This window comes from Solanum stenotomum, chromosome 7, assembly GCF_019186545.1.
Source record: "Solanum stenotomum isolate F172 chromosome 7, ASM1918654v1, whole genome shotgun sequence".
Taxonomy (NCBI): domain Eukaryota; kingdom Viridiplantae; phylum Streptophyta; class Magnoliopsida; order Solanales; family Solanaceae; genus Solanum; species Solanum stenotomum.
Genome location: NC_064288.1, coordinates 21402238 through 21416193, shown reverse-complemented (window position 1 = coordinate 21416193; position 13956 = coordinate 21402238). Strand labels below are relative to the sequence as shown.

The 13956-nt window shown below is 31.9% G+C and overlaps 1 protein-coding gene across 1 annotated transcript; it reads right to left on the bottom strand.

Moving 5' to 3' along the window:
* Positions 1 to 12471: 12471 nt before the first annotated feature.
* LOC125869739 (uncharacterized) lies at positions 12472 to 13476 on the bottom strand. The gene has a single exon (XM_049550182.1). The coding sequence runs from the start codon at positions 13474 to 13476 to the stop codon at positions 12472 to 12474; it is 1005 nt and encodes a 334-aa protein (XP_049406139.1).
* Between the last annotated feature and the right edge of the window lie 480 nt (positions 13477 to 13956).

The window sequence follows — 13956 nt, the reverse complement described above, 5'->3', positions numbered from 1 at the left end:
CCAGGTAATTACCCCCTCTCCGCGACATAGAGAGGATACGGAGTCCTTTGTCTCAAAAATATTTTCGCAACCAAAATTTTAATTCCCTTTCCGCGTCGCGCCAATGGTCTTCAAAACGTGTCTCCGTTATCTTCTTATTACTATCTAAGTCATCATTAATCATTGAGAGATCCTTTACCCTAATCATAGCATTTAAATTCACATTTCTTTCAATTCAAAGTATAGTTAAGAGGAAAGTTCAAAGGTCACATTTCATAAATGCTTAAGAGTTTCAAATATCATATATATATATATATATATATATATATACTTATGTACCTAGGTTGATTATTGGACTTGAAGGATAAGTTCACAAGTGCATGACTTCAAGAATGTAATCACATCTCATGTTTTGAAAAGTATTTCAATCAAGTTATAAGTCAATTCCTTGAAATAGGTGAATTGAGCATAGAGTTATATCATTTTTTTTTGGAGTAGTATCAAGCACCGAGTTGGGTTAGAGTCTCTTATGATTAGGAAGTCTCATAGAACTACGTAGCCAACGTAGGATATGATAGCATTGATTCTTCATGTGATTCCTCACTGCCTCTGAGAAGACCAAATAGATGGATCCATAGTTACGATATCATCCTACACCCTCGAAAAGTATAGGATGGCAACGTGAGGCGAAACTTTGTATCATTGCTAGGCTCATGATAATGGTTGTTAGTTAGAGAAACTCCCCACAAGTAAAGTATATCATTTTCATGTTGCTTTCATCATTGCATATTATATTGTAAAGCTTAAATGGTTTTTCACTTCATATTCATGTATTAATCTAGTTATATTATTTCAGTCCTTCAAGGCAGATTATTGTTTACTCTAACCTTTTCACGTACAAGTACATTCAATGTGCTAACGTCATTCGACCTGCATCGTTTTATGATGCAGATATAGGTATTTAGGATCATCAACAGGCGAATCGTTGAGATCATTATCCACTCACAGACAACATTTGATGAGGCCTCCTTGCTTTCAGGGGACTCTATTTTATTTTAGTTAGTAGCTTTAGGGGGTGTCGTGTGTCTTGTCTCGACATCCATCTCACATTGTTAAAGGCTTCGTAGACAGATTGAGCGGATGTTTTCCATTGTTTTCTCAAGATGTTTTGTTTAACTCATGGTTCATGCTAGGTATTTTGTAAGACAATATTGTTAAGACTTTCTTAAATGTCTAAGTGTTCACCTATTAAGCTTCTGAATATTGTTAAATGTCATGTATGTCATATAGTCAGGCCAAGGGTTCGCTTGGGGATCAGAAATGATTCTCGAGTGCCAATCACGTTCAGAGTGTAGACTCGGGCATGACATGTTTGGAGAAAGAAAATATTTTGGTGTGTTGTTAGGTTTGTTGTGTGTTGTGTATTGTAAGGGTGGGAATGGAGAATGTAGTTGAGTATAGTATATTGCTGATGGATTTTCTTCCTTTTTTGTTCTTGTACGTGTATATATATTGCTACTGTAGTATGTGTGTTGGTTATTTTCTTTTCTTCTCCCCTTATAATGCGTGCAGATGGGATGGGGAATGAAGGATTTTATTTTTTTTTCTTTTTTCTTTTGTTGTATCGGAGAGTTGGGTCGTGCATATGGATGTTTTTGTATAGTAGTAGTATATGAGTCTGATTAATGGTAGGTATATAGGTGAGAAACATGTGGGAGTGGGAGTGTGGGGTAGATTAGAGGGATGAGAGGTTTAAGGAGTGGGGAATGTGTATATATATAAACATTATAATAATAATAAAAATATTAGCTAATTATTTTGAACTAATAAAAGATACAAGAAAAGTTAAATAGCTAATCTAAAAATAAAACTAAGAAACACTAGCTTATTTATTAAATCTATTTTTTGTTAAAAAACATATATTTTCCGTAAATTTTCTTTTTTCTTATAAAATAAAACTTAGCCTAAATATGTGACTTATTTTTTGTAGTTTTTAAATATTTTAAATAAACTTACTAAAATAAGGTAACCATCAAAATATTTAATACAAATATAAAAGAAATATTTAAGCACTAAAATTTGTGTAAAACATCAAGTTCGGAAAAAATTATGTGTCTACAAATATCTTTATTATCTTAAACAGTATAAGAATAATATTTGAAATTCTTTATATCTATTATTAAAAATGGTCAAAAGATTTATTATATTACTACCTTATAAATTACTTTAGCCTTATTAATACTCCCTCTTCCCTAATTAGTTGTCCATTTATTTATTGGCACACCTATTAAGAAAACAATTATTGATATAGTGAGTTTACCATTTTACCCCTATTAATTACTCCCTTTGTCCAACAATAGTTGTCCACTGTTGATTTGGCACACCTCTTAAGAAACTATAAATAGAAGGGTAATTTTACTATATCACCATTGAATATAATAGATACAACGTCTTGAAAAGTGTAATAGGGAAATGACTATAGTTAATGATAAGGGTAACTTAGGAACGAAGTGTAAAATTATCCACTGATTTCATAAAGTGGACAAATATTGTTGGACATCCCAAAATAATATTGTGGACAACTGTTGTTGGACGGAGGGGAGTATGAAGTGGATGAATTAAAAATTTAAAACTTTCAAGAAGTTCTACATTTTCCATAATTAATTAATTGAGGGTATAATAGGTAAAAAAAAATTAAAATTAATTAATTGAGGGTATAATAGGTAAAAAAAAATTAGTTTTTTCTTGATTTGTCAAATTTACAAGTAAAAAAGGAAAATTGGTCAAGTAATTAGGGACAGATGAAGTACTATACTCCCTCCGTTCACTTTTACTTGTCACTTTCGATATTTCAAGAAAAGATAGTTTGGTAAAATACATATATCATTAATTATTTTCTTAATGGGTGTATCAAGTCAAAATGTGACAAGTAAAAGTGAACGGAGGAAGTATTAAGTTTTTTTAATAGGCGTAGCCAACGGTTATACTCCCTCCATTCACTTTTACTTGTCACTTATTCCTTAAATAGATTTTCATTTTTATTTGTCACTTTTAACATATCAAGAAAAGACAATAATTTTTTTCAATGTTTTACCCTCAACATCAAATACTTATTTTCCAAATCATTTTTTCAAGACATCATTTAATAAGAGATAGTTTAGTAAAATAAATATATCATTAATTAATTTACTAATGGGTGTGACAAGTAAAAGTGAATGGAGGGAGTATGTTTTTATTGTGGCAATGTGTAAATGTCGTCATGGTATTAGTGAAGTCTATTGATTTGGCAGTTATATGCACAAATTCAAAGGAATATTTGGTAGTAATTCTACCGCCTTAATGGCTTTTATTCTAAATATTTATTGTGAATTATATGCACGACTGATGGTATTACCTATATATAATAGGGAAAATTGTACATAATGGCAAACTATTAATTTAAATTAAATGGTATAACCACATTTTGATTTAATTGTGCCCTGTAGCAAACTGTTTGTCAGTCGCCTCTCTCCCTCAAACTCTCGCTCGCCACTCTCCCTCTCTCGCTCGCTCTCTCTGTTGCTCGCCTCTCTCGTTTTATATAAAACAGAAATGTATAAATTGTGTTTCTGTTTGTATAAAGCGAGAGAAAATTGTATATATACATATATTTTCGTTCCCCTCTCTCCCCTCTCCCAGATCTCGCTCACCACTCTCCCAAATCTCGCTCGCCACCCTCGCCTCTCTCGCTTATACAAACAGAAACGAAATGTATAAATTGTGCTTCTGTTTGTATAAAGCGAGAGAAAATTGTATATACATATGCAAATACATATATCTTCGTCTTATACACTTATAATTATACGATACAAATATTTCCGTGCCCAGTTTTCTTTTGTCTTTCTCTCTTTCTCGTTTTATACATATACAGATAATACATTTTCTTGTTTGTATACAACTGCTTTCTTTTGTATATGTATAGCGAATTATACAATTGTCTTCTTGTATATGTATAGCGAATTATGCATATATATGTTTGCTATGGAGCGCAATTATGCAAACTTTGTTATAGCATACAAATATGAATTTTGTGTTTGTTATATGTGAAAGTTGCTCATAATAATATCTATATATACTCCCTCCGTTCAATAATAGTTGTCCATTATATTAAAAATAGTTGTCCAATAATATTTATCCAGTTTAAAAAATCAAGAGATAATTTACTTTTTGTGTCTATTTTACCCTTGCTATAAAGTACTATTTATATCGAACACATTTCTCAAAATATTAAATTTAATAAAGTCAAAGGATAAAATAGTAATATTACCCCTATTATTTATTATTTCTTAAGGGATGTGTCAAGTTAATTGTGGACAACTATTGTTGGACGGAGGTAATAGTACTTTTTGTGTGTTAAAAGGAAAATGAGTGGAAAAGAATTTTTCTTCTTTAGTTTATTTGTTGGGTTTTCTTTAAGTAAAATATTTTCTTTCTTAGTTTCTGGTTCCTAGTTTAATACTATAAGAGCTTGTTGAATCTTGAGGGATACATCTTAACCGGTGAAATATCCTTAAGGACAGTACCATAGGCACACCGGCCTCAAACTACGAGATTTTCATGATTTCTAATATTTTCCCAATCTTAAGGATATTTTTTGTTATCATGATTCACGAAAATGATGCATCTTTTATTGTTACTCATAATACCACCATTGTTGCTTAAACATCTCACGTTGTTGTCCCTATTGTGTCTTCGCACAACTTTACCAAATACTTCCCCGATTTTCAAAAGTGAAAGTTTTTGGTGGACATAATTCTAAGAGATGGTATGAACGGATTTTCTCTTCTCTTGACATGTATGGAATGACGCTTGCCCTAGTAGACTCAAAATCGGATGAATTTGCTTCTGAGAAACTAAATTAGTGGAGTTATGCAAATAAGGTATGTAAGCATACAATATTAAGTTCTCTTTCTAATGAATTGTTCGATGTGTATTGTTCTAATAAGGAAGCAAAGGAGATTTGAAAATTGTTGCTTGCTAAATACACTGTTGAAGATGCTACCAAACAAAAGTTTGTTATTGATCATTTTTACAAATGGGAGATGACCAAGGAGAAAGTTGTAAAGGCATAAATCAACGAGTTTCACAAGCTAGTTGAAGATCGTAAGTTGGAAAAAATAATGTATAGAAGCAGTTCGTGGCAGGTATGTTGATTGAAAAACTTCCACAATATTGAAATGACTACAAACAAAATTTGAAGCACAAACAAAAGCTATTATCTCTTGAATATTTGGTGAAACACATCATCATTGAAGATACCAACATAAAGCTATCAGTTTCTGTCAAAGTAAAAGAAATCTCTACAAAAGACAATCTTGTGAACACAATAAGTCTCGCAATAAAGATAACAGATATGAAAAAGAACTTGATTACAAACTCAGGTCAACAATAAAACTTTCAAGAAAAATGGTAATTTTTTTGTGTGTGGCAAAGTAGGCCATTATGCAGCTTAATGCAGAAACAAAGTTGGGAAAAAAGACAATCCTGCTAAGCCAAGAGTAAATTTGGCTGAAGCAGATGATATCATTATGACGGTAATTTCCCAAGCGAACCTTGCATTCAATGTGAGTGAATGTGTGATAGATTCAGATGCTGCTAGGCATATTTGTGCCAATAAAACAGATTTTGTGTCTTACACCCAAGTCAATGAAGGAGAAGAAGTTGTGTATCTTAGTGATTCTACAATCACTCAATTCCTTGGAAAAGGGAAAGTTCTTCTCAAACTCACATCTGAAAAACGTTGGTATTGACTAAAGTGTTGCATGTTCCTAGCATCCGAACCAATCTGATTTCAGTAGGATTATAAGGAAAGGTGGGGGTGAAAGTTGCATTTGAATATGGTAAGGTAGTGATAACCAAGAATAATGTGTTTGTGGGTATAGGATATTGTAATCATGACCTATTTGTTCTCAATGTTTCTCAAGTCATGAATGAAGATGCTAGTATTTAATTATTTACTTTGACAGGCTAAATTGAAACCATTTGAATAAATAAGTAAGTTTTGTGTTTAGATGTTTTGGTAATAAAATTTCTCTTCTATGTTAATGTTTCTTGATCTTCAAATGTCAATGTTTGAATGTGTTTACGTACTTACTGTGTAGTTGAAACTTTTAGTAAAGCAAAAGAAAAAAGACACCAACTGTTGAGGTTTTTTAATTAAGACTTTTTTATGTTCTTCTTAAATAATGAAGTCACTTATCAATTGAGTGTTATTGTTTTCTTCTTTAGTAAGATTTTAGATGAAAAAAACAAATCAGAAAGTATGTTGTTCGTTTGGTGATGCACTTCGATTCTATAATTTAGTTTTTTCTTGCAATCACTAGAGTAAATATCTACATTTTTTGAGTGATATATAATGTTTGAGTGAAGTTATTTTTTTAGCTTATCATTTATATGATGGAATGCTTATGTGAAAAATTGGGTGACTTGTTATATAGAAATATTATTTTCTAAGTTGAACTTTTGAAAATATGGGGGTAAAGTACCTTGTGTGGTTTTGTTATCCAAATTCAATGTGTGTTTATTTATTGTGTTGATGATTTAAAAATCAACTAAATATAATGGAATTGGTTGATAATGATGTTAAGTGATTAAGTAAATTCTTAACGAGTATTTATGTTGATATAAAATCAACGAACCTCCATATGATGATTACATGAGTTTGAGACAAATAGTAATAAAACACTAATTATTTCCATAAATCGGGTGAAGTCATAAGTGAATTTGGCTAATTCTCTAACTAGAATTTTGGGGGAAAATTAATAAATGAAGCTTCAACGAGAATGAGACTATTGTCAAGTTGTATATCATACATGATGGTAACCCAACTTATGTGATTGGAGATACCATGAATTAGGTTCATATGGGTAGTAACAAGTCATTGTTTGATCTTGTGCACTATAAATTTTTGTCCCATCTGTGATCTATTATGGTGTGCATATAGTGCAAATCTGCAAGGAAAGTGAGGTTGAGTTGTGAACTCTTAGGGGTCGTTTGGTAGAGTGTATAAAAATAATATCCAATAGAGTGCATTAGTAATGCATGTATTAGTTATACTTGTATTAGTTATGCATAGATTATTTTTTATGCATTGTTTGGTTTTGTGTATTAAAAATAGTATGCATTGTATAAAATATTTATTTACAAAAGTATCCTTCACAATTATGGTGGAAAAGATGTAAAAGTACTTTTAAGGGGCAATTGAGTCTTTAACCATACTAATGCATGCATTAAATCCTTTGCATTACTAATACCATGGATTTCTAGGTATTAGTAATACACTCCTGAATACACAATAGAGTGTATAATTAATGCAAGCATTAGTTATACCATGAAGAAATGCACCAAACAAGGGATTAGTAATACATATAATTAATGCATGCATTATTTTTGCTAATATACTCTATCAAACGACCCCTTCCATAACCATATCCTTTTATAGGTGGTGTATTTCTAAGCAGAATACACTTGATGGGTGGACCATATGAGTGTGGAGTGGTGCCGCTTCTATGAAATAGTGACATATTTCTAAAGCATTCATGAATACCAGGACACACGCATGACCTTTTAGCGCAAAATCGCAATAACGACAAAGATTGTGCAAGTATAATGTGATAGAATAAGACTCTGAGCTTACAAAAGAATTCTTGGTTCATAGAAGTTTTAAACTTAACCATTTGATCTGTAAGTGTAATCTTATTTTATCTAGGTCTGGTTCATAGTCTACGAGACACTAGATTTGACACATTATTCTTTCTTTTGAAAATTCCAGCGATAATCATCTTTTATATATTTTCATTATATTATTCCTTACTATTCTTTTAAAGATATATGTGAGATTGTTGATAAAATATCTTTATTATCTTAAAAAGTATAAGAATAATATTTGAAATTCTTTATATCTATTATTAAAGATGGTCAACAGAATTTATTATAGGGAATAAAGACAAATATACCCCCCGAACTATCATAAATGGTATCTAAATATCCTCCGTTATATTTTTAGAACTCTGATGGCCCTACCATCTAATTTTTGGAGCGTGTATACCCTTTGGACTAACAGAGGGACACGTGTCACAATTTTAACAACCTATCCAAAATTTATTTAATTTTTATTTCCAATTAAAAAATCGACCCGGATAATTAAAAACTCATCCAAATAATTTAAGACCCGCACTGAAATTATAACCAAAACCCCAATAGACCATCTTCTCAAATATTTTCCTTTCTAACAGAGAATCCATTAGAGATTTTCTTTGCATTCTAGTTAAATCTCATATTGCATACTCCAATTTAAGATTATTCTCATCAACACAACTTTTAATAACATTCACTAATTTTTTTTAAAACAGAACAAAGGACAGAAACAGAGTTGGAAACGCATTCAATGTATCGGTAGAACTTTAGGGGGTTTTCAATTGATGAAATTGAGTTTGGTTTTTTCTGGTGTTGAGGCAATTATTTTGCCATCGTTTTTTTAATTTCTTGATTGCCCATAAATCCTTGTGTGGTACATTTTGGAATGTATGAACATTCTCACGCCACATATTAGCTATGGGTTACGGAGAATCTTCTTGACCTCCATTGTTGAAGCTCTATAAAGAGAGCTAGAGGTATGTTTGTTCCTTATCCTTCCATATTTTTCTTGTCTAATTTATGACTGATTTTATTTTATATGTCTCATTGTAGTGTGATTGTTGAATGTATTGTTGATTTTCGGTTTTCACAGATCTATTTTCTTGGCTTTCAGCCCTACAATTTTTATTTTTCAAAGTTTCAGCCATCTAAAAAAGTTATTGAGTTTTGCAACTATAAATCCATTCGAAGATCACTGGTTTGGTTCGCCGGAGCTGTTGGAGCAACAGTGAGGGAGAGATGGGTGAGTGGTGGTCAGGTTTCATGGTGAATGAAGGGTCACTACCTCGCTGATTTCGCTGGAGAGATAGAGGTTGGGTTAGATAGCAGTTAGAGGTGGTTTTGTATGTGGAGCTTTGCCAGAGAAGATGAAGTCGTTGCAGTGGTGTTGTGTAACTGTTCTTGGGGTGTTTGGTTGCTAGAACTAGAGAAGAAAGGAAAAATGAAATTTACTTGGGTGTGTGTCTTAAATTATTTGGGTGGGTTTTTAATATCCGGGTTGATTGTTTAATTGGAAATAAAAATTAGATAAATTTTAGATAAGTTGTTAAGATCGTGACACGTGTCCTCCGTTAGTTCAAAGGGCATACACACTCCAAAAATTAAACGGTAAGGGCATTAGAGTTCTAAAAGTATAATGAAGGGTATTTAGATACCATTTACGATAGTTTGAAGGTATATTTGTTATTTCCCCCTTTATTATATTATTACGGGAAAATGATTCGAAATATATCTGAACTTTGACCGAAATTGTTGTAACAATCCCAAACTTTGGACAAGACCTATTACCCCCTGCACTATTTAATAGTGTAGATACATAGGTGTCCACGTGGACAGCATAAATATTGCATCCTTATAAATAGTAATTTACCCTGGTCACTTATATATCTTTAAAATACACTATTAAATAGTGCAGGGGTAATAAGTCATGCCCAAAGTTTGGGATTGTTACAACAATTTTGGTCAAAGTTCGAATATATTTCAGACATTTTCCCTATTATTACCTTATAATTATTTTAGCCTTATTAATACTCCCTCTGTCCCTAATTACTTGTCCACTTTTGAATTGGCACACCTATTAAGAAAGCAATTATTGACATGGTGAGTTTACCATTTTACCCCTATTAATTATGAAGTAGATGGATTAAAAATTTAAGATTTTCAAGAAATTGTACATTTTTTTCAAAGTAATTAATTGAGAGTATAATAGGTAAAAAAAATTGTTCTTTCTTGATTCGTCAAAATGGATAAGTAATTAGGGACAACTATAAAAGGAAAAATGGACAAGTAATTAGTGAGAGAGGGAGTATTTTATTAAGTATTTTTAATAGGTGTGGCCAACGGTTATACGTTTTTATTATGGCAATGTGTAATTGCCGTTATGGTATTAATCAAGTCAATTGATTTGCAGTTATATGCACAAATTCAAAGGAATATTTGGTAGTAATTGATCTACCGCTTTAATGAGTTTTATTTTAAATATATTTATTGTGCATTATATGCACGGCTGATGGTATTACCTATTTTACTCTTATTTAGAAATGGGAGCTTAGGACAAAATCGTAATTTTAAGTTCCCTCAATTTATATCACAAAGACATCTGCACTATGTGTAACACGTGTTTGGCCTTCAATAATCCACTCGATCATTCCTGGGTTTACATTGTTCCTCCATCTCAATATATATTTATTTTGCTGATTGATTGCTAAATTCTTCTTCTGCTTTCTTCTCCTCCCGCTTAATATTTCACTGTTTTTAAAAGACTTTTTCCATGCCTACTTCGGCTAATCTACTTCGGTTAATATTTGAGAAGTTTTGGCAAATGAATTTCATATCTCACTCATTGGCGGAGCCAAAAATTTTAATAAGAAGGTTCAAAATATGAGAAGTAAACACAGTGAAAGGGGTTCGACATCTATTATACATATCTAAAAAATAATTTTAACCATGGATAAATAGTAATATTTTTCACCGAGAGGTTCCCCTCATTATATCCTGCTACCGCCCCTGAATTCTCACTACTTCTCTGTGACATGGCACTTTCCACACTCAAGGTATTCAATACTATGTCTGATAGCACTAATAACAATATTTTGTTGCGTTTCTTTTTTCGTAGATTTTTCACTATATATTGTGCAATTAGTACTGGAAAGATGCATCATCATGAGAGATCTAATTCCTTTGATAAACAATGTCTTTTATATGCATGTTAGCAGTTGTTCCTGATTTCTACATTCATTATGTCTTTTTGATGTATTTTGTCAAAGTTTGTTAACAACTAATCTGAAGCAGATAATGTATTTGATAATATGTTTGTAAGAGATAGAATGTAAACTTTTATTATATTCTGTTGATTTTGAATAAAACATGTAAAACAAGCATTTTACAGGTTCATAATTGGTCAAGCTCTGTTCACGAGATTTTCAAATACTCAAGTAAAGCCATTATACTCATGTAAAGATGTATTATCTTTCTTAGAAATAGTTGTAAAGTGACATACCACTTCCAAATATGGTTAAACCAACCCGCATCCTGTAATAAGTAATATTTAGCGTCAATATTTTCATACACTGATTAAACAATCGAACTTCATCTTCATCACTATTCAATTCCTGATTTATAGGGTAGTCTAATTTTATGTTTCTTGTTCATTAGAAAATAGATAGTACGTACGTAGTAGAAAATTACTTCTGCTTCTTCAACCCCCCTTCATTTTCTCACTGTTAAGTTTTAAATCTTATGGATGTTCGATTTTCTACTCCTATCTTTTATGACATTCAGAAAGAAAACTATATAAGAATTGTACCAATTTCAGTTGCCTTATGTTTCAAGATATAATAATTTGTTTCCTTTATTTATAGCTATACAATTGATCTTATAACTGACTTCCATTTTCTGTATTTTTATCCTTATATATGCCGGATCCGGCTCCCCTCCATTACCCCTTCCCTCCATTTCGTCAAGTGCACGTCTAGATTAGAGACACATGTCATATTTAAAGTTTAAAGGTCAAGATTATATTATATTAACAAATATCGTAACTATAGTTAAGTCGTGTTATTTTAGAAAACTACTCTCCAAATTTGGTAAGGATTACAATATATTCTATACAAAATTTGATATTTATTAATATCATTAATTTCATATTATATTTTTGTATTTAAATATTAAATTGTAAATTTTTAGTTTTAAACCAATTATTTTTAAATGATAAAAGATTGTTATTGTACGTTCTTTTGATTACTTCTTAAGAATGACATGCTCACAAGTAGTGACAACAATATAGGAAGAAGTTCCCGTGAAGTGTAACTTACACCAATAGTTGTTTGGTATGATTTTCGATTGGTAGGGTTCAAAGTTCCCGTGAAGTGTAACTTTCACCAATAGTTGTTTGGTATGATTTTCGATTGGTAGGGGAACCAAGACTAGAGGTTTCAATCGGACAATCATTGCTTAGCACGGGCTTGACTTATCTAGTATATCTATATATAGTATTATTATGTGTTATTTGGTGGGTTTTCTTAAGTAAAATATTTTCTAGCTCCTAGTTTGAATCCTACCTTAACGGTGAAATATCTTAAGGCCTCGAGCTAGATTTCAGTGATTTCTAACATTTTCCAACAAAAACTACCTCTAACGACAGTCTAAATATAACTTGGCTAGCCTTTCACTAGTTCAGGGGTTTACTGCTATTGAAGATATATGTATGACAAAAAACTAAATAAAATTCATACATGATTGTGTCGAAAACAATTGACAATCCCATAATTTAATTAAATAAATAAAAAGTAGGTTGCCCAGAATCCATAACTTGATTTTTCAGTTTAGGTAAGGAAATTTGTTTACAGGCCTTTCTTCTGTGACTGTAGATTTATCAGTAAGAAGATATTTGAGCTCACCTAATGTTGTTACAATGTCTCGACGATATTCAGCGCGGATCTTGTGAGGCAGCAGTGGGACAACGACATTGGCTAATGTTGGTTCGAAGGAAAAGAAGTGTTTGATTGTATCAATATCCAAAATTACATGATCATGTACTTTCTTGATCTCGGAATCATAATCATACTCGTATAAATATCCAGACTTAGATTCAGACCAATGTCTTACCAGGAAAAGCAACTTTTCACCGTCAAACCACATTGGAACACCATGATCAAGGAAGCCCAGATCCGCCGGGTTGAAGTTGGCTAAAGTGTGTGAAACTGTCCAATTGTTGCTGCTTACATAATAATCATAAGTAAAGATTACTATTAGTTTCTCAAAGGCGCATACTAGGGTAAGTAGACCTCGCGTTACCCCCATCCATGAATGAAATCGAAAAGAAATTATGCCGTACAAGGGATCCCTGACATAACTTTTGATGACCTCAGGCATGTTTATAATTCTATGTCCTCCGGTTGTATCGAAAACAACAACATTACCGTCACTTCTGAGCCAATGCAAGCACCCGTGCAGGTAAACAGCGTGACCGATTAACAAAGCATTGCAAAACTTTGATCTGAATTGGGATTCATGCCACATTAGTCCTGCACATGATGATGAAAATACGTTAAATATATAGCCTCCTCGGGGTTGATCATCGAGCTTCCTTACAATTACCAACTTATATTGACCAGAATTAGGATAGTCAACAAGTAATCCTTCACCACCACTCTCACTCTCAATTATTTTAAAATAATTTCTAGGCTCAGGGTAAGGTATCAATTGGTGCGCCCCTGTTGTAGGATTGAAAATACAGAAAGTTCTGACTTGATGAAAATCAAGAAAAAGGAGACCCTTGCAAGAGGCCAAAACAGACACATCAAGGGGTGAAGTAATTGACATTTTGCGTGGGCCACGGTTTATCGACACATTACACAAAATTTTTGATATTTGGTACTTTGATGATAACCGTGGTGAATAGATCATGACTTTATTTGAAATTTTTTCATCTTCAAACCATTGTGAAGCATTATTTTGAGTAACGTTTGGTTCGCAAAGTTTATAATTCAAACTCTTGCATAGAATTTTACATTGAATTGCAAGCTTCACCGGCAAGCGGGAGATAATATCCATGATTAAATCTTCATTCAGTACTTCCATATTCAACTCAACCAATTAGCTCTAATATTGTTTGTTTATGTTTATCATTCCTTAATTAATTTATACCAATACGCATCTTCTGTATTTCTTAATTTGTTTAGGCTTTGGATTCTTTCACCGAAATTTTCTACCATTCCGTCCTTAATGGAGTACTATTATTTTAGGTTTAGAATTAATTAATCTTTCATCTATTATAAAATAAAGTATTTAAAATTAAAAGGA